Consider the following 26,266-nt stretch of genomic DNA (forward strand, 5'->3'; position numbering starts at 1 on the left):
TAAATAAATAAATAATTCTCGACTCTCATACAGTGTCTGTCATTTTTCGTGTTGTCATTCACACCCGAAAAAAACCGCCCACTGAGTCTAGCGCTTCTGACTGACATGTAAACTGGCCAACCATTGATGAGCGTCTGTACGATCCAGCCAATGAAATTTAGATCTTTTGGAGCCAGGCGGTTTGTTGGCGTGTAGTATTTTACTAGATCAATTTATTTGAAAATTAAAATGGATATTTCAAAATTCTTCAAAAAAAGGAAGTAAAACACCCCCAGCCAACACTTGAACGCCAAGATACAACAGCTTCAGGCATCTGTAACTTTTAATCATGGTATTATATTTCTTATTCGGTTTTAAATTGTGTCTGATTTAATGTTACATTTTGAACATCTAACAGTTAGCGGTTGCGCAGCAGTCTTTAGGACACACACACACACAGAGCGGTTATAATGATTGGTTAGCATGGTCTGTGGCAGACTATTCATGTCAGGGCAACAATTTAATAAACAAGATAATCAAAAAAAGACATATTTCGCTAAGGAAATGGTTCCAAACAAAGCATGTTGTTGTGCTCTGCAGCAACACACAGCAGTGTTTACTGAATAAATTTGCTTGAGTAAATGATTCACTGACCCATTCATGAAAACAGTTAATTACTTTTTTTCTGAATGAATCATCTGTTTCGAACGAATCGATTGATTAAATGACTCACTCATTAAGGCAGTGGCTTGCCGCCACCTAGTGGCAAAGTAGCCTACCATTCTAATTTTTTTCATCATTTCATATTTCTGTATTCCAAATTTTATATTTGATACATTAGCCTCATAAGATTATTTATGCAATTTGTAAGTAATGTGTAAGTGCTCCTTCAAAAATATAAGTGTATAGAGCCCTGCGTTTCTAATTATACTTGGCTTTAAGTGTTTGTGTGTGCATTATGTATGTGAGTGTAGGCCTATGTATAAAGTATTTATTCACCTTTTTTATCTATTCTCACAAAAATCATGTTGTTAAGTGAAGGCTAAAACGAATAATAGAGCTGAGCTTGCTATTTTACCATTTTACCATACTTCAGCAGTATCCCCTTTACCCAATTTGGAACACACACTTAATTTAGTCATTGTTTAAATGTAGCAAAAATCAATTGTGTGGAACCACCTACCATAAAAACATTTAGCAAATTAAATGAATCATTGAATTTACTAAAAAAAAAAAATATGGTAAGTGGTTCCACACAATTGATTTTAGCTACATTTAAACAAATGCATTAAGTTGAAACTAGTTCAACTTAATGCATTTGTTTAAATGTAGCTAAAATCAATTATGTGGAACCAATTAACATAATTTTTTTTAGTAAATTCAACTAAGTCAATGAATCATTTTTTTTCAGTGCAGTAGAGAGCTTTTAATAAGACTTGGCCAGATGAATTTCAGTGTCTTGAGTATTCCGTATCCAGAAATTCTGCATTCTGCTTTTCTTGTCGTCTCTTTGGCAAGCAGCATATACGAAACACCAAAGACACATTAACAAGTGCAGGTTTCTCCAACTGGAAAAGGGCTTTAGAATCATTCAGATAGCATGAACAAAGTAGCCTTCATTAGGCTTCCACATCTTGTCCACTCATTTCTCATTTTTCCTCCCTCCACTCTCTCCCCACTATGTTTTCTCCCTATACCACACTATTCTCCTCTTAAAGTGTGCCCACTTCTCTACTTTGCTTATTTGTAGAGTTGTTCCGATTCCGATACCAGTATCGGAAATGCCGCCGATACCAATCAAAATGCTGGCATCGGTATCGGCGGGTACTTGTAACCATGTACCGATCCGATACCATTTTCTTAAACAATAACATTACCTAGTTAAGCACGCTAGCTTTGCTTAACGCGTCAAATCGGAGATCAATTCTTCTTCGCTGCTCTAAACAGTGGTTGCTTGTGGCAACGCAGGAAGTTGTGCTGTTGCCACAAGCAACCACTGTTTAGAGCAGCGAAGAAGAAATGGAAACATGCGCTGGCAGTATGTCCGCTGTTTGGCAGTATTTCAGACTGGACCAAACAGCCATTAAAACGGCGACATGTCTCATATGCCATACTGTAATTTCGAGGGGTGGCACAAGAAGAAGCAACTTCAACACGAGTAACTTAATAAGCATTTGAAGACGCGTCACCCCACAGAACACGACGGTTACATTTAACGCAAGGGCAGAGAAGGATGAGCTGCACCAGAATCAACAATCTCTGGAAGCTTCATTCAAACGAAGAGAAAAGTTTTCAAAAGACAGCCAACGAGCGATTATGGAAGCTTGTTTCCGCCACAGAAAAAAAAAAAAAAAAATTGCGACTATATCTCGCAATTGTGACTTTATTTTTCAGAATTCTGACTTCATATCTCGCAATTCTGAGAAAAAAAGTCAGAATTGTGAGATATGAAGTCAGAATTCTGAAAAATAAAGTCGCAATTGCGAGATATAAAGTCAGAATTGCGTGATATAAAGTCGCAATTGCGAGAAAAAAAGTCAGAATTCTGACTTTATAACACGCAATTGCGACTTTATTTCATGCAATTCTGACTTTATAACACACAATTCTGACTTTATAACACGCAATTCTGACTTTATAACACGCAATTCTGACTTTATATTTCGCAATTCTGACTTTATAACACGCAATTCTGACTTTATATCTCGCAATTATGTGTTATAAAGTCAGAATTGCGTGATATAAAGTCAGAATTGCGTGATATAAAGTCGCAATTGCGAGAAAAAAAGTCCGAATTCTGACTTTATAAGACGCAATTGCGACTTTATATCTCGCAATTCTGACTTTATATCACGTGATTCAGACTTTTTTTCTCAGAATTCTGACTTTATATCTCGCAATTCTGACTTCATATCTCGCAATTCTCAGAAAAAAAGTCAGAATTGTGAGATAAAAAGTCACAATTTATTTATTTTTTATTTTTTCTGTGGCGGAAACAAGCTTCCATAAGCGATACTTTTATCCAACAAAATTATCGAGTTTATTATTCTGGATGACCGCTGGCCGCTGTTCAGTCATCGAAAACAATGGATTTCGCCGCTTAATTGAACATTTGGAGCCCCGGTACAGTTTGTCTGGTCGCAAATACATCTCTGAAACAGCGCTCCCTATTCGAGATAGAGATCTTATTGATTACTCAGATTTAATTGTAGATGAGAGTTATATTTTGTGTTTAGAGTTTTATAAAGCATTTGATTCGGTTGAACATAATTTTCTTTTTCTTGCCTTAGAAAAGTTTGGTTTTGGTCCTTTTTTTATTAAAGCTGTTCAAACACTTTATGCAAATGCAAACTTTAATTTACTACACTGAAAAAAGTGAAACTACTGTGTTGTTTATTTAAAGTGCATTTTTATATTGGACTAAGTGAAAATCATGGTTTCTGGTTTAAACCTGTTTTGTTCAGTTTTCCTTAAAGCAAATAACAAACAACCTAGACAAAATTAAAAGCAACAATTTGACTTAGTATTTTTACTTCAAACCAGAGTTTTTCATGTCACGTGACCACATGGCATCACATCAAATAACTCCTTGCTCGTGCCAGCCAGCGTTTTTCCATCCGCCATTTCTCGCTTCGAATGTGAAGTAGTCAAGACGGTCTGTGGCCCAGGAAATCACTTTTAGACACGGTAAGCATTCAAAATTGTGTTATTTTTAACGTGAATAGGCCTAAGTGTTTTTCATTCACATTTATGTATAGTGGCAGGATGGACAACTAGGCTATTACTTTACAGACAACTGTGTTTGTGCAGGTGTTAGCTAAAGCTATAGCCAAACCAAACTATTGCAATATGTATGTTGCATCTGTTTGACAAATGCAAAGTTAATTTTGTTGTTATTATTTCACTGTGGGGGCGTTTTTTTTTAGTTTTTTTTATTTTCATTTTTATTTAGGGAGGGGTTGGGTGTCTGTAATGTTGTATGATTTTCTAATGGACCCTGAGTCTGTCAATAAAGTTGAACTGAACTGAACTGTGATGTAAGGTAAATTTAATGATAGTGTATTGTGATAAGGCTCGTTTGTCTCTAACAAAGTTATTCAGAGTGCTTGAATAAACTCTAGCTCCTTTCTCACATGCACCGCAACCGTCAACTAATCTAACGTTAGACATTGACCGCAGGAGTTGTAACGTTAATGTTGTATGAGAAGGGCAATGTTCGAATCAGCTAATGTTTGCTTGAGCCCATGTGTGAATAGTGCCGGTTATTGTTCTGCACAACTCCGGAAAATAATTATTCTATTAGTTATTCTAAATTTAAATGAACTTTAGATTTAGAATAAAAACTGCCGCCCGGGCGCGCCAAGCTAGTTGATTTCTTCAACGATGCATCTTACTATGGTAGTTAAAGGTATAGCGGAGGATCTTTCCGAATTTTAGATAAGACCCGCCCTCTCCACTTTTTGAAGAGTTTGATTGATTCACCAGAATGATTGACAATTAGGAGGACCAATAGTATAGGTGATCCACCCGGAAGTAAAAAATCCTCCGCTATACCTTTAAGCAGCGAGTTACGCCGTTTTACGGGAAACACATCCCAGATTAGCAAAAAAGGGTGGGATTGTTAGTAGGTGATTGACAGTTTTACATTAATGAAATGTATTGAATTAGAAAATGAGTTCTGATTGAAGAGGAAGAATTCATATTGCATTGTTTCACCCGTCAGCATAATGCAGTATAGTACAATATCACCAGTATGTCTAAGGACTAATTAATAATTACAGTCTGTAGTGATTATTATGAATAGTGCTAACTGCCCCAACAAAAAACTAAAATCTGAAATCTCCCCTTTTCCTTTGTGATTTACAGGTTTGGTTTTATTTCATTGTTATCTTTTTAATTTGAGGATGCCTTGTCAGGAAATCTGCCATAGCAAAGACTATTATGGAATTTCTGTTCTGAGGCTCACAACTATCACTCATGGCATGTGGATGATCACGTACAACGTGTTCTACTATTTTCATTAGTGCACTTGCAACATCATTTCCTCCCCTACCTGACATTGCCTCTGTCCACAAAGCACAGTAGCCTTTTTTAGTCTGCGAACAGTGAGCAGTAAGATTATACAAGTTAAGTTTCCGCTTGTAGAAAGAAAGAGCTAATTTCGGCACGTGGACATGAAATAGCATTCTGTAGGTCAAAACAGACTGTTTGAGTATCTTTATCCTCTCTGTCTTTTTGGCGCTCTTGGCGCATTGCCGTCTTGTCAGCTATATGCTTTGTTTGATGGTATTCATCACTTTGGCCTACCAAGTTTTGCTTTACGGCAGTCTCCTATGCTTCACACTGATCACACCGATCCTTTTTACGGAATAGCACTTGAAGTTGGGAGCACTTCAACTCTGTGCAGTAAAAAGTCACGCTTGAAAAATCCTCTCCCTCTCACTTCTGTCATTAGAACCAACGTGACTTGAGTCGAAGTGCTTCCAACTTCAAGTGCTATTCCGCCATACATTATAGTTATCCTTTTTACCCGCTCAGAAAAGCGCCACGTTTTATTTTGTGTCACCATACTTGGTCGTGTAACTGTATTTAAATAGGGAAAACGTGGAGGTGTTTGGTCGCTTCTAACTTCATCTCTGTTTGGTCCCTAATGAATGAACTGGGCTAAGCTAAGTGCTATCAAAGTGTCGCCGCATGCCAGAGCGATTGAGTGCACACACTGAGACAAGCAAGGTATGTTTCAACTCGTCTTTGTTAAGGGCATAACATTTGATATGAACGTTTGATATGAAAAAAGCGGTGGAGTATCCCTTTAAGTTCATAGTACTGTGTTCAAGTTCACAGTTGTTCTGACTACATGAAGCCTCATTGTGTGAATACAACATCAAACTGACTACAACAAACTATGAAATGAATATATGATACTGGATATCAAGGGTGAAACTGTTAATAATGTAGACAGACAGCAATCTCATTCAACGTCAGTCATGTGTGCGATAAAATATAATTTACTAAAGCTCTATTGAGAAAATTAAAACACGGAAAGCTCAAAAAGCAATCATATCAGGATACTTCATGACTTTCAGAACTAAAATTATTCCTGATTCAAGCAGAATCAGCAGAAAATAAGTAAATGGACAATGACAATGAGATGTTGATAAAATGAGTCAATAGTTTAATTAACCCATTTAAGCCCATCGGCAACTAGGTGAGAATCTCCGCTCATCGCTCACGGAACTGATCACCCCTCCACTCCCCCGCTCAAAGCTACATCAGGCCGCTCCGCTCATTATCGCTCAGCGCTCAACGAGGTTTGCTTCGCGCTCCACTCAAATCGCCCCCCGCTCGCTCCAAAAAAGGAAAAAAATCTACATGTATATCACTTTTAGCTTAGACCACAGCCTTACCTCCTAAAGAACTAATGAGCAACAACAACATTTTTCAAATAGAAATGTTTTATTTCAAATTACAGGCCTATGTAAGAAGGAATATAGCCTACACAAAAAGTCCTGTAAAATTAAACGAATAAATGGGCCTAATAATATAAATAAAAATTATAAACAAAAATAAAACATACATTTTTTTTAAAAGTAAATTAACTATAAGGCCAGAATTTTGATAAGTGAACTTTTGCGCAACGCGCACGATTCAAATTTAAATTGGCTTCCATTGTACACACAAACTGCTGTAAAATTAACTGAATAAATGGGCCTAATAATATAAATATTATTATTGTTTTATTTAGCCTAATTTGCATTGTCCATTATAGGTCTACTTGAATGAAAAAACAATTTGTTTGAATATTGTGCTATTTTTAATTTACACATTGTTACAAGTTACCGTATTCAATTTGCTAACCTTTTGTTTTCTTCCCAGCGTGTTCGCATAGCTCACGTTCATGTTTTCGAGAGATGTGTCTTTTGAGATTCCAAAATGAATCTTTGCTGACTGAAACGATGTCTCCACATTCGTTTTCTTGTACCACATTATCATTGTTAGTTAGTTTTATATTAATAGTAGGCTACACCTGTATGACTTCTCATTTTCCTTTTTGAAGTATAGCCTACTTTTTGAACTCCATTATTGAGCCGAGTTTTGACTGAAAATAGTCTACTGTTGATGACTGTGCAAGACAGATGGATCCTGGTTTAGGTTTGACTTAGCATGCTTCAGACTCGTGGTGTGAGCGGAGCGAAATTGGAGCGGGAAATTAAGGCGACGCTCCGTCCTTTTAAAAATGCCGCTCTGCGATCTGTCCAAGATCTGCCCGCTCCACTACGCTCACATGCTCTGATAATTACATGAAGCAAATACAAACATTAAGTGAAAGTGAATGAGACAGATCTCTCTCTTTACTGACTTATAAGAGCCAAAGCATCTCAAGAGAAGAAGAGAAGAAAAGTGTCCAAAGATACATGAAAGTATATCTTGTGTTTGCATTGAAGAGCAGAAGTGGAAGAGAAACAGATTTATGTCCCTCTTAAAAATGTTATGGCCTCTTCTTCGGCTCTGCTGGAAACTCAGAATCGAAGACCAGGAGACTTGGTTGTTTCTTCAGCAGGATTCTTTATTGAGAACACGAGCTGTCGGTAGCTGCAGTCACCAAGTCTAACTGAGTTCTAGACAGTATAGTTTTTATACATTTACAAGGAAGAGGGACTTTTGGAGGTGGAGACAACTCAAAACAAAGCATAGGCATGATTTGATTCAATCAAGTCAAAACCAGTTTGGCAGGTTATCCGGCTTGCTCAAGAGAGACAGAACCAATCAGCATAACACTATCATTCAAATGATCCAATCAGCCTGACGGTATCACCCATACCTTCACATGATCACAGAGACAAAAGCACAGCTGTACATTGAGCTTACTGGTCAGGAAATGCATAAAGACAAAGGGTGAGGGTGAGAGTCTCAGGAATTGACTCATTTAGAGAACAGGACTGGCAGGAATCTCTTGATATAATCATCATAACCGCTGCTAAACTTTCTCAGTCTATATTTTTGGAATCTAAATTAAAACCTCAAATGCTAAAATCAGTATTCTTCACCGTGGTGTTATGTAAGGAAATTTGTTATTCTTCAGCTCCCTGAACTTTGCCTCCCAAAGGTTTTTCCAGTGTGAATTTCCTGGTGCTCTTTCAGTTCATCTTCTGTAGTGAAGGACTTCCAGCATTTCGCTTCTTCCCAGTGTGAACTCTCATGTGAATCTTCAGACTTGATTTACATGTGAAGCGTTTCTTACACTGAGGGCAGGATTTTGTGGCTTCTGTTTTTCCTTTCTTGTTCACGTCCATCAGGTCTAAAAAGAAACATTAAAGGGTTAGTTCACCCAAAAATGAAAATTCTGTCAATAATTACTCACCCTCATGTTGTTCCAACCCCCGTAAGACTTTCGTTCATCTTCGGAACACAAATTAAGATATTTTTGATGAAATCTGAGAGCTGGATCACTCCTCCATAGGCTTTCAGAGGGACTGAAACTCGCCGGCCCAGAATAGTTATTAAAAACATCGTTTAAATAGTCCAAGTGACTACAGTGGCTCTACGTTACGTTTATCATGAGACGACAATACTTTTTGTGCGGAAAAACAACAAAAATAACGACTTTATCCAACTATTAGTGTTCTTCAGTGTGGGCCTCTGACAAGAGTTCACGGGAGCGCCACGACGCATGCGCGAGAACTGAGATTACGGCGTTCTTCTTCTTCTTCGCTCTACAGCGCGCGTCTTCCTCTGCTTATAAACAGACCGCTTTGCGCTTCCGGATGTCATCTTGTACAGTAAATGGCGGTAATACTCCTAAGGAGTGAGCAGCCTGTAACAAGTAGTAGTAGAAGAAGAACGCCGTAATCTCAGTTCTCGCGCATGCGTCCTGGTGCTCCCGTGAACTCTCGTCAGAGGCCCACATTGAAGAACACTAATAGTGGAAACACAACTGGAACCTTTTCCGAAGGTGGAAAAGCAGCTTTTGTTGCTCAGCACATAAAGATTAACTACTTACCGTGATCTCAGACTGCGGTGATATGGTTTCTCCACTGCATGGATCTTCATGTGTATCTTCAGGTGACAATTAAAAGAGAAACTCTTCCCACACTGATCACACGTGTGCGGTTTCTCTTTGCTGTGGATCCTCTCATGTTTTTTTAGACTTGATGAATCACTGAATCTCTTGTCGCAGTGTGAACACTTGTAAGGTTTTTCTCCAGTGTGGATCCTCTCATGTCTTTTCAGATGTGCTAACTGATTGAATCTCTTGTCACAGTGTGAACACTTGTAAGATTTTTCTCCAGTGTGAATTCTCTGGTGCAGTTTTAAACATTGTGCTGTAGTAAAAGTCTTCTCACACTCAAAGCACATATGAACTCCTACACCAGTATGAATTCTTTGATGCACTTGTAAACTATACAACACTGAAAAACTCTTTCCACACACAGAACATGAATGTGGCTTCTCCTTCGTATGAACTATCAGGTGTGTCTTCAGGGCTGATGCCCTAAGAAATGTTTTGCTGCACTGATCACATGAGAACGGCTTCTCTCCTGTGTGGATCTTCATGTGAACGTTAAGGGATGAAGAATGACTGAAACTATTCCCACATTGATTGCATGTGAACGGCTTCTCTCCAGTGTGGATCCTCATGTGAACATTAAGGGCTGATAAATAATTGAAACTATTCCCACATTGATCGCATGTGAATGGCTTCTCTCCTGAATGAACTCTCATGTGAACATTAGGAGCCGTTTTTTTTGAGAATCTCTTTTCACACTGTTCACACATGAACGGCTTCTCTCCAGTGTGAACTCTCATGTGAATCTGAAGACTTTGTTTGTATATGAAACTCTTTCCACACTGAGTGCAGGTTGTAGCTTTCTTGTCTTTCTTTATAAACTTATTTTTAGTCTTTGAGCGTCTCAAAGGTTTTTCTCCAGGTTTGACATGATGTTCCTCCTCAACTTCACTCAGTTCTTCACTCTCCTCCTTCACTTCACTCAGGTCTGAAATTAAAGAAAAAAAAAATGTAAATGTAAAATATAAGTCTTTTTATAAATTAATTATACGTCCCTGAAACTAGAGCTGCACGATTAATCGTTAAAGGATCGCAATCTCGATTCAACCCCCCACGCGAATCCTGCATTTCTATGATTCTGCCACAGGGCTCGCAAAATCGCCTGCCCGACGTCCCGGGGCTATTGTGTTTTCCAGTCGGGCTACCAAAATGCATAACCGGCCTGCCCGACGGGCTATCTGAAATAGTGTTCGCTTCAGTCTTGTTATAATCAGATTCAGCGCGTTCTTCATCTTCACTCCGCAGCGGCGCAGAGGAGAGCGCACGTCAGAAAGGTGTGTGTGTGTGTGTGTGTGTTCATCTGAGTCTCATTGGTCTGTCAATGTCAGAATATTTGAGATGACCAATCAAATCAAAGTAGGCGGGCTTTATGTTCACTAGAAGCTGCTGAGCGCGAATTTGAGCAGAGCGACTGACGCTTTGGTTTACGGCCAAGTGCGAGATAAGATGTAAGTAGCTAAACTAAACATTTCATATTTGACAGCTTTTTTAGGTCATAAATGTGAAACGAATGACAAAAATAATCAGACAAACGAATATACTTTTGTCGAATTTCGCCATTTTGAACTGAAAATAGGCCTATGTAACGTGACTAATAATTAGTTTACTGTCATTATTTGTGAGGGGACATTAACAGAGCATTAACAAAGCCGTTTTCATGTTAGGCACAAGATTAATAATGAATGTGTACATGTTGAGAATTAATATACAATTTGTAGCCTTCAGTAAAGCCTTCTCCTAAAAAAGTTCAGCTTTAGGAGGGAAGAGACAGGGTAAGATGAGGAGACTGAGAGAAAAAGAAAGAGTGAATGATAAGAAGTGAGAGCAGGTATTGACACATAATCTACTGCCCACTGACATTGTTTTAAAGCTATTTCTTATCCTTTTTTGGCCTTCAAACGTCTTGAAATGGACATATCAGAGAAATAAAAAATTTGAACCCCCTAATAACCTTAAATGTTGGACCTATTCGATTATAAAGCCCTGTATTAGGAATAAGATCAATAATGAATGTGTACATACTGTGAATGAATTTAATAAACTTAGTTAGGCTACCTAGCTTTCCTAGTAGCTTTCAGTAAATTAATGCATCTGAGAAAATGATTAATAAATCAACCTATCAGTTGACCCTGTGTTTACTTCACTGACAGACAGAAATGAAAAGCCTATATCAGTCAAAGCTCAGCTTTAGGAGGGGAAGAGACAGAGCAAGAGAAAAACAAAGAGAATAGGAGTGTGATGCTGATGAGGAGAGAAAAATAATCAGCTGCCCACTTACATGGTTTTAAAGCTATTGTTATCCAATTTTTTTGGCCCTCAAAACATCTTAAAATGCACATATGTAGATCAGAGAAATCAAAATTTTCTCGGGGGTGCCCCCGAACCCCCCTGACTAGTCTAACTCACATTCGGGACCTCTGTGATGATAAAACACTGCCATCTGCATGTTAAAGAAACTTACTAGTGAGCATTAGACCCTAAACTAAAGTGTTACTTTTTTTTTTTTTATCATACACTCATTGGGGGCTCAGACACAGACTGATTCATGTTCCATACTGGTCACACACCTTTCAGTTCAGTTAGAACCAGATGCATATTTGTTGATATTTTGTGTTTTGAAAAAGTTTTTGATTCATTGTTTTGACTCCTAACCAATATTCTACATTAATAAAATTGTCTTTTTATATGGGCTAGTAAAATTCATTTCGGGCTACCAAAATCTGAAGAGTGCCTGCCCGAAGGGCTACCAGCGATTTTGAAATTTTGCGAGCCCTGTGCCAATGATATTCAACAAGATAATGCGCTAGGGGTGGGACGGATCGCACTAGATTCGGTTCGGCACTCGAATTCGTGATTCCTGATTAACTGCTAAATTTAACCATCATAGAGTAAAAGTTCATAATTTAGATGTGTATCGACTTACCAATTTACACATTCAAACAATTTTAATCGCGGAAGAAGAGCCGAAAACCATGACTCGAAGCGCAGAGAGAGAGAGAGATCGAGAGAGAGAGAGAGGGGAGTGTTTCAGACAGCGCTCGAATGCAGAACTGCCCTTGCCCTTGAACGGACACATAAACACAAATTGTCAAAATACCGGTCTAAATGACCATCTCGACAAGTATTCTCTCGTTTATGTCATATGTGAACAGCTGAGAAAGAAACTGATATTTGTCAGTGTTTTTCGGTCTGTGCAGTCCGTGTTGAAGTGACAGCACACACTTAATATTATATATATATACACATACATACTGTTTTCTGTGTCATTGATATTAATAAAACAACAAAATACAGCTTTAACAAAGATTAAACTATATTTATTTTATACAGTGACAAATAGTGTTATTTTACATTTAAGTTTAATTATTAATTTCTGTACCTGAATATACTGTTAGACTTTGTAAACTTTATTTAGTATTCATCTCTGCTTGTAATTTGTGTATTTGTTCTTATTTTATTACTGACTGTTCACTTGTTTTAAATAATGTGTGAACTTTATCAGTTAGGCTAGTATAGTTTTTAATGTAGTAGCTATCGAAAAACTTCAACTGAGCTTTAAGCAATAAATGAAAAGCAAAGTTATTATAAACTTCTCAATTAAACACTTATCTTAAACTACAGTATGAGATGGTTAAAAACAAAACTGTTCAATCACAAAGTACCAGCGGCCAGACGAAACAAACGTCTATAAAAGCAACGCTATTCAACGCAACACCATACCCAAAAATGTTGATAGTGTTTCTTGCTATGAATCTTTAATAGGTCTAGCCTGGGTCCGAAATTAACACCTTCCAAGGGCCAAATGCGGGTAGAATTTCCGTTTGGTGAGTAAATCTCAAAAGGCTATCCGCCACACTGGTGGGTGAATGTTCATACCAAAATATGAAATATTCAGCGCGCCCCTTTCAGCGCCACATGCTCTTCTGTAACTTAACGCTCTCATCTGTTGACGGAGCTCCCGCCACTGGAAGCAAAGGCCGCTCACCCATCTAAGCCACGCAGAACGTCTTCAGCACTCGTGGATCATCCACCGCTGGCCAGGCTGCTTCTGCTCTACACACCATGGCCGTTCTTTTCTCGAGAAAAGAAGTTTTCCCATAGCGTTTGCAACGCAATACGCGTTTCCCTTATCTCTCAGGGAACAGAGGTTACATAACGTCGCTGTCGGCGGAATCCTCGTATCTCTAAGACCATTATTTTTAGGAGTTATTAAAGGGGTCATATAATGGAACATGGACTTTTACAAGTTGATTGTACAGAAATGTGTGTTGGAAGTGCCTATACACAACCATCATAAAGTGATAAAAATCCATCCAGTGTTTTTTAGTAAAGCTTCTCATATGTTTTCCCCTCTCTCAAATCAAGCCGTTCGACCGTGTGACGATTGTTGATTGACAGCAGCGTTTCAACACAGACCCGCCCTCGCTCGTGAGCGAGCTGTCAATCATAGCCCGCGCAGACCGGGTCATTGTTTATACGCTGGAGCACTGTCTATGAGCAGAATGGCGTCTAAGCGATTGTGGTGTTCTGTTCTTGGGTGTAATAAGGAACACAGCAGTCATTTTGATGTTCCTAAATCCGAACCGCTGAAGACGCAGTGGCTGAGTTTGTTTTTGAAGGGAATATTCGCTACGATCAACGTCAATGCTTTCATGTTTGCGCGAATCATTTCACACACCAGACTGCTTTACAAACGAAGGTCAGTAACGTTATAAAGCTGGTTTTGCTAAGAAGCTGCTCCTGAAAAAAGGATTGGTACCAACTATTCGTGTTCCTGCTGCACCTCCAGAAGAAATGAGTGTAACATTTTTTTTAACATTTAAAGACACATGCACTTAAACGGCGTGCTGAAAAGTGAGAGCTGTTTTTGACCAGGTAAAATGAGTGTCTTACAATACTAATGAGAATTTAAGTATATTACAAACTTTTAATTTAGACCCTAAATAATCATATTAGCTTGTACAAAAATGGCATTATATGACCCCTTTAAACACTGTATTGTTGAAGTTGGTATTATACCTTATATTGCTATCATATACTGTTGTATACCAACATTAACGCAGCATTTCCCCAAAATCATGTTTAATCGGAGATACAAGATTTATGACTTGGGAGCAGGGAGAAATTTACCTTCGTGGCTCACAGGCTTCCTTCTGCACCGAAGCATTACAGCTATCGATTTTTAACAAAACAAGCCTACTCAAATGTATCTAACCTAACTATTTTCACTCGTTTTTGTCTAAAAACCAGACAGAGTTATCCAAAGGCTTAACTTACTTGGCGCCAGTAGACAGACCTTTTTTCTCCCATAAATAAAACCTGCTACTTGGGGTATTTTACATGCACAGTGCCAACTTCGAGTCAGTAAAATAATAATAAAAACAATAATTTAACGCTGGTATCCAAAAGTGGAGTTACGAGGACTCTCAGACAGTTGAAGTGTCCAATGGAATTATGTCTCTCACTATTTTCAACACTTTAGATTGGTTAATAATTTGTAAAAATAACAGAACCACGTGGGGACTGACCAATAGCATTGATTTGTGAAAAAATACGAAATTGACAAAATTTGGACACAAGGTTTCCATCCGACAGCGACGATAAGTAGCCGACATTCTGTTACCGACATAAGTAACATTCTGCCTTCCCTTCCACATGAGTCAGGTAACAAAACTGACAAAACATGTTTTTATTTCACCCCAATGATAGTAATATTTCATATATTTCTCTCATTTAGATCAATATATAGATTTTTTTTAATTATAGGCTACATTTCAAATTTTGCTCTAGACAATTTTTTATGTTTGTATTCAACATAATACCTTATTATCTCTGAAATTGATGTATATGTTACAAAAAAAAAAAAAGGCGGTTTATTATTTTGGTTAGAAAAAAAAAAAAATGCTTGGCTGGTGGATTTTTTTCATCTACCAGTCCCTGTGGCAGGTGAGCCAAAAAGTAAATTTCGGACCCTGGGTCTAGCCTGGGTATAATGCCATAATGCCTTTGAATGTTGTCAATGTTTAATTGTCATTTTTTATTTATTTAAATATTACATTCTTTTTGTTCACTGCATTATTTAAATTTGACTGAAGCAAGAGTATTATGACTTATTTTGTTTCTATCTTGTTTGGTAACCTAATGTTCAGGATTTGTAGATCTTTAAAATAATAAAGCTTTTCAGAATCGTGATCTTTATTCCAAGCAAAAAAATCGTGATTCTTATTTTAGCCAGAATCGTGCAGCTCTACCTGAAATTTTCCATGAATGAGGTACACTGATCTTACAGTTATTATTTTTTAAACACTATAGGCAGAAATCTCATGTTTCTGTAGTGAGAACTATCGATGACACAATTATCTAACATGATATGAACATTAAAATACACAATACTGACATATTTTGACACCAATATTTTAGATTGATATTGTTACAAATTGTAAACCATACATAAAATAAATGTAAAATAAAACAGTTAAAATATTTCAATTTTGTTTGACCTGATGTTTTTTTAACTGTTCATCTAAAAGTGATGAAGTGCTTGAATGTTTCTAGCATGAATGTTCTTCAGCATCATGAATGAATGAAGAATAAACACCAACCTCTTTGTTCTTCAGGATCTTCATTGTGTTTCATTCTGCAGGGTTCTGGATCACTCATGTTCTCACTGTCCTCTTTAATAAACTCAGTCTTTACAGATTTCAGCTCTTCCTGATGCTCTGATGCTCGTCTTCACTTGTAGCTGATGGGAATTTACAGCATTTATTGGAGAATTACAGTGGGAGGAGCTTCACTGATGATGAATTACAGTGGGAGGAGCTTAAGTGATGATGATGATGATTGTAGTGTGTGAGGAGTTTATCTGCCAAAATTAAAAATATATCAGTTACTGAGTTTGTTTCTATGCTCATGGACAAACAGAATAAAATAATGTAAATTCTTTCAAATATAAATAATGGTAAGAAAAACAGTTGAAAGCATATATATAGAATACATATAGTAACCAACAAATACACTGAAATGAGCTTTAAGTGTCAATTTACAGGAGATCTGAAGACATCAGCATAATAAATTAGGTGAAAACAGGAACTATTGTCATGAAATAAAGAGTGTTTTCAGCAGATCTGTTAATATTGATGAGCCTCAGACTATCAACACTCATTCAACAAGCCATTCAGGATCATCAGCAGATCATCTCACTTTATTCTGAGTGTTTGCTGTTAGAGACACATTATTTGAGTCTGGATAGATGATAAAAGCCTGTAAAACAGCTACACTGAAAGACAATAGTGTTATTTCTCACAATATAACATGGATAAATCATCTATAACAAAAATAATTAAATAAATAACCTATCTTTACGAACCTCTAGTCTACAGGCAAATAACTACCATAATATGTCAATCTAAATATAGTTCGACTTTATAATAACTAATTGCAATAAAGTAATTCAATCATTAACATATTACAGATTTGTATGTACAGAAACTTACAATGATTATAAAACTCTTAGAAATAAAGAAAATTTAACGTCTCCTGTGTCAAACTTCATTAATATTTATCAATATTCCCATGCATATAGATTTGAAATTTCCCACGTTCATTACTCATACAGGGTCAATAAAGTGTTAGAATAGATATCCATTTTAATAAGTAAATGTAATCTGCCAAAGATAAATGTCGACAAAGAAATATAGGTAAACATGAAAATGGCAACAGCAACACTTGAGATCAATTCCCCTCACAGATCTCAAACTTTAACTTGACTTTTAGTAACAGTTCTCACTGCAAACATCGAGACAATCACACAAACGAACACAAAATCGCTCAGGTCTGAATGAACTCAACATATTCTCCTCATGCTCGCTGCTGCTGCATTAAATGTTTATTTCAGAAGGAAGACGCCAGAAAAGACGCACAAGTATCGCTGTGATCGATGAAAACAATACAGAAATGAGTCTGTCGCTTTATCAAACTGTATAAAGTGTGTTTGAAAGTTGTGTAAATCAGACATAATTGCAGGCATAATATAATTCATAGATTACAGATTAATAGACTGTATCTGTTTGTCCAAAAGAAATTTCAAATTTTGTGCTGATTTCTATAAAAAGTTGAATAGTTCCTCTTGATTACGGAAAAGCTACAGGTTTATTCAATTCACAACCTAGTTTTTGTAAAATTAATGGGGCAGAGAGAAGCATGTGTGACCTACCACTTGGTTTGGAGGAAGTCACTGAAGCCATTAATTGTCTTAAACAATACATCTCCAGGAGTGGATGGCTTGTCTTCAGAATTCTACAAATTATTTGCAAAACAATTAGCTAATTTTCTTCAGCAAGTTTTCAGAGAAAGTATTTTAAAAGGCACTCTTACTCAGTACTTCCAAACCCCACAAAAAGATGTTATTTTGCTTGATAATTGGGCACCAAATATGTCTTCTTAATAATGATTATACAATTATAGCCTTCATTTTTTTTTTTTTTTTTTGCTAATGAAAAAGAAAAGAAAAGAAAAGAAAAGAGAAAAGAAAGATAACAGTCAGATATTTTTTTATTTACTCAATCTCATTTTGTTTCTCGCCAAATATTTTTTACACAAGTATAAATATTGTAAGTGTAAGCCTTTCTTTAACCTTTTTCTGACTGGAAGTTAAAACAATATGTGTTTGATTTCTGACTCTTCCAATAAGAAAGCTGTAAAGACTGTGATTTAAAATATATATATATTATTGTCCTGCTCCCTTATATATTATTGTCATTCTGTATTACCTTTGTTATGATAATAATAATAAAAAAATATAAAAAAATAGACACCTCCGCAGCCAATGAGGGCCATGCAGATTTGTCTATTTACTAGTAGCCTTCGATTATTATTATAGAACTGAAGTGACTCCATTTACTACAGTAAATGTGAAAGGAACTTTTTCAAGTAAAGCACAAAATAGACAAAATAAGCAGAGGAGTATCACCTCCATCCACTCTGAAAAGTGTTTTCGCCTGTAAAGTCCGGCGCAGGATATTTTGTAACGTCCTAGACAAATTGTAATGCCATGTTGGTAGATTAGCACCTGTAGAATTTCCTTTTGTTGAAACCCCAGATAAAAGTAAAAAGCTACTATTATGTTTAGATCCATGTCCGCGGCAATAGACAGAAAAAAAAAACCTTCTACGGAAGACTGTATTCTTGTAATTTTTACTTTATTCTACTAAAAGCTACTAATTAAATCTTCAACAGTGTAATTAGATTACTGTACTAACTCTTTAAGAGTAATTCCTTATTTTACTTTTTGAATAAAGTAATTAAATTACAGTAATTAATTAATTAGTTAGTTTTTCATTACACCCAACACTGATTATGCAATTATGCGGATAGAGCAAATCCTGTATTTTATTGTATTTTAATGACTATTGTAACAACTGAGACAATCAGACACATAACTATTTGTTACATTTAACAAATAAGCTTCAAAGCCCACTCTTAGGAATGAAACATCCCCCCAAAAGAGACAAGAGAGCAGAAAGGTTTCAGTCGCCAGGGCGACGATCAGATAAGATGTCTTTATTGCTGTGAAAAATGTGGTCAGGACTGTCATAGATTTTTCCCTAAACCTAGCAATCTGGGTTGTCTCCAATCAACATTCCCTTTCTATTCTACTGGGTTGTCTCCAATCGAAATTCCCTATATAGCTACCTAACTAACTTGTTCCCCGAACTAGCTTTCTTCCTGCGCAGGAAAAATCGACAAACAGACTTTAGCAAATGTCATTTAAATGCTTTAATCAAGGCTAGAGGATCTCTTGAGCAGTTCTCAGAGAATCTCCCCAAGAAGAAGCAAGGCCGGAGGATTTCTGACAAATTCCACTGAGAATCCCACCAGCTAACACGAATACAACAGTTTTTATAGAATAGGGAAGTATGGCAAAAATGCCATGCTGCATTACATAATTTCCCCACAATTTGATTGGTTTTCATTGATAAACCCTTCTGTTACCAGCTAAAGCAAACTTTGTTTTAATGATTACTTCATTGTTAATCACAAGGTTCAAATTTAGTCATCTTTCTAGTTTCAATTCACAAATTTGTTATTTATACACTCACAACCAAACTAAAAGGGGTATGGCAACACAACATACAACATTCAAAAACACAGGACAGAACGTTTCAGTTCATTGTGTTTCGAAGTGTTATCATGTCAATATTAATTTTACTACATTAAGTTAAATATATTAACTGATCCAAATATTCATCAATTATAACAAGTTATGACTGATTATTAATATTTCTTTGAGCTAACTCGTTACACTATTTAGTATTATGGCCTCTTCTTCGGCTCCCTGAACTTTGCCTCCAAAGGTTTTTCCAGTGTGAATTTTCTGGTGCTCTTTCAGTTCATCGTCTGTATAGTGAAGGACTTCCTGCATTTCGCTTCTTTGTGAACTCTCATGTGAATCTTCAGACTTGATTTTCATGTGAAGCGTTTTTTACACTGAGGGCAGGAGACAGATTTCGTGGCTTCTGTTTTTCCTTTCTTGTTCACATCCATCAGGTCTAAAAGAAACATTAAAGGGGGGGTGAAATGCTATTTCATGCATACTGAGTTTTTTACACTGTTAAAGAGTTGGATTCCCATGCTAAACATGGACAAAGTTTCAAAAATTATGTTGTACGTTTGATGGAGTATTTCTGTGCCAAAAATACTCCTTCCGGTTTGGCACAAGTTTCGGAAAGTTTTTTTCGAGTATGGGCATGTGTGACGTATGATGGGGCGGAATTTCCTTATAAGGGTCCTAAGGGCACTTCTCCCGGAAGGGCGCGCGCGCACGCACCCGTAGACCAGAGCGAGAGAGCGAAAGCAGTACGCACATCAAAGCGCTGTGCTCGCGCAGTCACAGGAGGGACTTTGTTTGTTCCCTGCATTTCTACGATGATTTTTTTTTATAAACAAGGCCCAGTTCGATGCTCTAATGCTTAAGGATGGAGCAGTCCCAACGATAAAGGTTCACGTTGGAACCGCAGGCGGTGAGTAAAACCAAAAAAACTGCTTCAAATGTCTGTGTGTTGTTAGCTATCGGCGCGTAAGCACGGCCCACACGGCCCGCCTCCAGCCGCTCGTTTTTTTCCGGAAAGACTCGGAACAGCCTATCTTTCTTTTATAAATATAATAAAAATAAAGACTTTTGGAGATATGAAGGATGCAATTCTACTCTATAGGTACTCAAGATTAACATGAGATTGACTGAAACTGAGTGTTTTTGTTTTTTTTTACTTTGTATGCATGAACATTATGTTATAAACTACATAGCTCTATTCCAGCTTTGCTCCCAGCTAACAGAATAGTCATTTGAAATATAAATGGTTACTAGCAAGGTGTCATAACATTGCCTATTATCATTTATTTACCTAGTACAGTTCTGTACAAGGGAGAGGGAGAGGAAGAGGGGGAGGGAGAGGTTGGTCAAAACCTCACAACACCCTCCCCCTGTCGGTGATTGGTTGGAACACTATTTATTTTGGTTTTGAGTGGATGGTGAAACCAATTGTTTTTGTGTGCAGATCTCAGAGCCTAGGCTGCCAACAGAGACGCGTTTTTTGACGGCCTGTTTATGGGGCGGGCAGTTACCCACATAGCAAACAGACTTGGCCCAAATGTGGCCTCATCATGGCACTGCTGGCGTGTTGCCGGCACTGGCATGCATCATGTCAGCCAACTGTGGGCCATGTGTGGCAATGATGGCACTGCATGCATGACGGCAGACAACATTTGGGCCGATTGTGCATGGGAGGTGTGTGGCCCAGATCAGTGTAGCGATTATGGGCCATACTTTGTGTACTGGACAGTTAGTCAGTACTAAGTATTTAGGCCGCTACTATATTCAAGGATTGCCCTCCCCCCCCCCACCACCACAATTTTTCACGGGAGAAATAAAACAGTTTAAAGTGTTGTCCATGGATGGTGCAGTTATCAAAACTACGAAAGAGATGTAATGATTTCAATAATTAATAACAATAATAATATGAATTGACTTATGAGTCAGTGAAAAAAGCTATGTCCAGAAAAAAAAAGATAAATAATTAATAAATATAGCATTTAGTTTTCAGCAGTGTTCACAAAATTCAATAATCATTATTTAAAAATTCCAAAATCCATTTGACCTGAACAAAATATACATTTTCCTAACATGACAATTGAGTTACATTTTTTTAATTATTTATTTTAATTTGTTTTTATGAATTTCTAATAAAAAAACTTAATTCACATACAAAATAGTCTAAGATCTCCACGGTAACAGCAGCTTTCTGGTTGGTGGATGAGGTTCACGTGATGCGTCGTTTGAAATTTCTCCCGCTGAAGGGTGAAGACGTCTGTCTGACAAAGGAACCGTTGTTCGGGTAAGTGAAGCTATTTTCTGCACGACCCTATTTTTTTACAGTCTATATTGTGTACGACCTAACATTAGATAATACATAGATATGCAACCACATGGGTTCTCTTTTGCACTCATGCCGAAACAGATCAAGCTTGCAATTTGTTTACAGGTCTCTTTATTTTTTTGTAACGTTATTTTTATTTAAAGGGGCATTCCACCCATTTGAACATTGCTTTTTATTTAAAGTGGGTCATATATGTAGTCGAAATGTAAAATACATTTTTAATTTGGTGCCTTCGTGACCGTGGAAAGACAAAAAATAACTTCAGGACGCATTTGTATGAAAGACAACAACTCCCACAATGCACCACATTGCACAGCTCCGCAAGCCACTCCCACTAATCCAGAAAGCGCATATCTGCCTATAAGAGATCACTCTTCCGTCTACAAGGCTAGCTACCACCAGAGCTTGAAATTCATTTCACATTTACACAAAATGTCTAGTTAGTTGGCGAACTCATTACTCCTCGTTTGTATTTCTTTCGAAAAGGTGATGTTCAGTCAGAACATATGCGGTGGGAAACTAGGATAGTTCTCAACACAAACGTCCGTGTCCTCGTCTGATTTAGAGATTTCGTCCAGGAGAAATTGTCATCGTTGAAATTCTTTGCCGCAGACGGACTCTATCTCTGTGTTCGTAGTTGCATCTTACAGTCTATGAGTTGCATAGTGAGATCACCGGCGCCACCAGTCCGCCCTAACCCGAGCCAGTCCGGGCTCCTCGTCCGCGGCAGGCAGGTCTTCTGCCTCGGCTGCTCTTCGCTATAATGCGGCTTGTAAAGATGGCCACAAACACCTGATTCAAGCATCAGACTTCTGAAATCCTCTTCTTCTATATCATATTGAGCACTCTCCTCCGCTATTGTCATAACTTTACATCTGCCTCCACAGCGCCTGTTAGCTTAGCTTCAAACAAGATGGAGGATATTGCTTTCAGTTTCAGAGAGTAAAGTCCCACCCACTGATCTGTAATAGGTCTGTAGCGTGAGCAGGTCCCGCCCCCTGGGAAAGATGAGGAACGAGTGTTGTAGTCTCAACAGAAATCCCCCCCTCTTACACTTCCTCCTACAATGACGCAAAATGACGATTTTTGCGGCATTGTAGGAGGAAGTGTAAAAGGTAAATAACGGATTTCTCCCATCTCAGGGGAAAATGAGAGAGTGTTGCACAACCATTCAATAGTATGACTGGGTATCAAAATTGCTCAAAAATGACGTTTGAATATTCCCTCTAAAAACACACGAATATTCGAACTATTCGAACATCTGGTGCCGCATTTTGTCAATGACGCACATTACGTCAATAACAGGACAAATTAATAAAAAGAGACATAACTACTTGTATAGGTAATTAATTTAAGTTTAAACATATTTGACAATGTAGGCTATTACCAACACAAAACCAAGTAAATAAACTAATGGCCAAGACCGCAGACCTCTCTCTTTCTCTCTCTCTCTCTCTCTCACTCTGCGCATAACGGTCATAGACTGTAAAAATATGGACAAAGCGTCTGTGACGTCACCCATAGACTTTCAGAAGAACGGTTCTGAAGCCGTTTATGGGGGGTATGGGCGGCGCCATCTTGGGAAATCCTAACCCCGCCCACCTTCTGACGCAGCGCGCATCACTCAGCTCGCTCTGCTACTCCAGTTATCTCTGTGTATATTTTAGGCAACGAAATATGTTATAAAACACCATACTAACTCTTTTTGTTTTCATTTAAAGAAATCTTAAACATTATAGCCACACAAATGTGGTTCAGGCAATGCATATTGATTATATTCACTGCACATAACGTTTGCCTATTTATAAAAAAAACTAAATATAAAACACAAACCTGCCTCTTTTAGTTTTAAATATAATATAAAAATATTAAACATTTTAATATGGTCCAGGCAATATGTGCATTTGTACTAAACAACAGATGTTGCAGTAAACAACATTATAGATCATCTTCGTTGTATTAAAATTTAAAATGACAAAACTCAACCCAGTCTCTTTTTGTCTCTTTCAGTTTTATCAATATTAGCCATTATAAAAGTATAAGTAAAAGGTATAAGAAGCTATACAAATAAAGCAAACAATTCAGTCAAACATACAAAGTCAGCGCTCTAGTCTAACCATATGTAACCAGAGCGGTATTGTTTTTAGTATAACCAAATCCAGATAGCATGGACTACTACGCCACCTTGGGAATTACACCCAAGGAAATATTAAAGGATTAAAGGTTCGGTGGTGCAGAGAAAAGACAGAGTCGTGTCATCAAATAAACAAATACATACTTTTATTTGTAAGGACAATATTCTACTGGCATCATTTATTCATAGTGTATATCACTGACAAGTCTATTATAAGAATAGGATATATCAATTGTTAAAAGAACATTCCTCCCCACATTGCTGATTCAAACACAAAAAAGTAATAGATTCTATTGTAGATGAATCCCAGTTTGTTTTCTTATCGGGGAGGCATATTTCAAATAATATTTGATTAGAGTTAGATCTTATTGATTACTCAGATTTAATTGTAGATGAGAGTTATATTTTGTGTTTAGAGTTTTATAAAGCATTTGATTCGGTTGAACATTTTCTTTTTCTTGCCTTGGAAAAGTTTGGTTTTGGTCCTTTTTTTATTAAAGCTGTTCAAACACTATATGCAAATGCAAATTTTAATTTACTACACTGAAAAAAGTGAAACTACTGTGTTGTTTATTTAAAGTGCATTTTTATATTGGACTAAGTGAAAATCATGGTTTCTGGTTTAAACCTGTTTTGTTCAGTTTTCCTTAAAGCAAATAACAAACAACCTAGACAAAATTAAAAGCAACAATTTGACTTAGTATTTTTACTTCAAACCAGAGTTTTTCATGTCACGTGACCACATGGCATCACATCAAATAGACACGGTAAGCATTCAAAATTGTGTTATTTTTAACGTGAATAAGTGTTTTTCATTCACATTTATGTATAGTGGCAGGATGGACAACTAGGCTATTACTTTACAAACAACTGTGTTTGTGCAGGTGTTAGCTAAAGCTATAGCCAAACCAGACTATTGCAATATGTATGTTGCATCTGTTTGACAAATGCAAAGTTAATTGTGTTGTTATTATTTCACTGTGGGGGCGTTTTTATTTTATTTTATTTTAATTTTTATTTAGGGAGGGGTTGGGTGTCTGTAATGTTGTATGATTTTCTAATGGACCCTGAGTCTGTCAATAAAGTAGAACTGAACTGAACTGTGATGTAAGGTAAATTTAATGATAGTGTATTGTGATAAGGCTCGTTTGTCTCTAACAAAGTTATTCAGAGTGCTTGAATAAACTCTAGCTCCTTTCTCACATGCACCGCAACCGTCAACTAATCTAACGTTAGACATTGACCGCAGGAGTTGTAACGTTAATGTTGTATGAGAAGGGCAATGTTCGAATCAGCTAATGTTTGCTTGAGCCCATGTGTGAATAGTGCCGGTTATTGTTCTGCACAACTCCGGAAAATAATTATTCTATTAGTTATTCTAAATTTAAATGAACTTTAGATTTAGAATAAAAACTGCCGCCCGGGCGCGCCAAGCTAGTTGATTTCTTCAACGATGCATCTTACTATGGTAGTTAAAGGTATAGCGGAGGATCTTTCCGAATTTTAGATAAGACCCGCCCTCTCCACTTTTTGAAGAGTTTGATTGATTCACCAGAATGATTGACAATTAGGAGGACCAATAGTATAGGTGATCCACCCGGAAGTAAAAAATCCTCCGCTATACCTTTAAGCAGCGAGTTACGCCGTTTTACGGGAAACACATCCCAGATTAGCAAAAAAGGGTGGGATTGTTAGTAGGTGATTGACAGTTTTACATTAATGAAATGTATTGAATTAGAAAATGAGTTCTGATTGAAGAGGAAGAATTCATATTGCATTGTTTCACCCGTCAGCATAATGCAGTATAGTACAATATCACCAGTATGTCTAAGGACTAATTAATAATTACAGTCTGTAGTGATTATTATGAATAGTGCTAACTGCCCCAACAAAAAAAAACAAAAATGTGAAATCTTACCTTTTCCTTTGTGATTTACAGGTTTGGTTTTATTTCATTGTTATCTTTTTAATTTGAGGATGCCTTGTCAGGAAATCTGCCATAGAAAAGACTATTATGGAATTTCTGTTCTGAGGCTCACAACTATCACTCATGGCATGTGGATGATCACGTACAACGTGTTCTACTATTTTCATTAGTGCACTTGCAACATCATTTCCTCCCCTACCTGACATTGCCTCTGTCCACAAAGCACAGTAGCCTTTTTTAGTCTGCGAACAGTGAGCAGTAAGATTATACAAGTTAAGTTTCCGCTTGTAGAAAGAAAGAGCTAATTTCGGCACGTGGACATGAAATAGCATTCTGTAGGTCAAAACAGACTGTTTGAGTATCTTTATCCTCTCTGTCTTTTTGGCGCTCTTGGCGCATTGCCGTCTTGTCAGCTATATGCTTTGTTTGATGGTATTCATCACTTTGGCCTACCAAGTTTTGCTTTACGGCAGTCTCCTATGCTTCACACTGATCACACCGATCCTTTTTACGGAATAGCACTTGAAGTTGGGAGCACTTCAACTCTGTGCAGTAAAAAGTCACGCTTGAAAAATCCTCTCCCTCTCACTTCTGTCATTAGAACCAACGTGACTTGAGTCGAAGTGCTTCCAACTTCAAGTGCTATTCCGCCATACATTATAGTTATCCTTTTTACCCGCTCAGAAAAGCGCCACGTTTTATTTTGTGTCACCATACTTGGTCGTGTA

General features: G+C 37.3%; 2 protein-coding genes across 2 annotated transcripts in view; both read right to left on the reverse strand.

Moving 5' to 3' along the window:
• Positions 1–17,333, reverse strand: part of LOC311075021 (uncharacterized protein) — a 64,793-nt gene extending 47,460 nt beyond the window's left edge. Inside the window, exons 1-4 of the mRNA XM_084102076.1 lie at positions 17,259–17,333; positions 15,649–15,908; positions 8,981–9,974; positions 7,589–8,278 (exon numbers count right to left, since the gene is read on the reverse strand). Of these exons, the coding sequence (XP_083958202.1) occupies positions 8,218–8,278; positions 8,981–9,974; positions 15,649–15,706 (1,113 nt within the window). The 5' untranslated portion in view covers positions 15,707–15,908; positions 17,259–17,333 and the 3' untranslated portion in view covers positions 7,589–8,217. Of the gene's footprint in view, positions 8,279–8,980; positions 9,975–15,648; positions 15,909–17,258 lie in introns of the transcript that reaches the window.
• LOC311076073 (uncharacterized protein) overlaps positions 1–26,266 on the reverse strand; it is a 208,672-nt gene that overhangs the window by 154,876 nt on the left and 27,530 nt on the right. The window lies entirely within an intron of this gene.

The sequence above is a fragment of the Abramis brama genome (assembly GCF_963993115.1).
Source record: "Abramis brama genome assembly, chromosome: 1".
Taxonomy (NCBI): Eukaryota; Metazoa; Chordata; class Actinopteri; order Cypriniformes; family Leuciscidae; genus Abramis; species Abramis brama.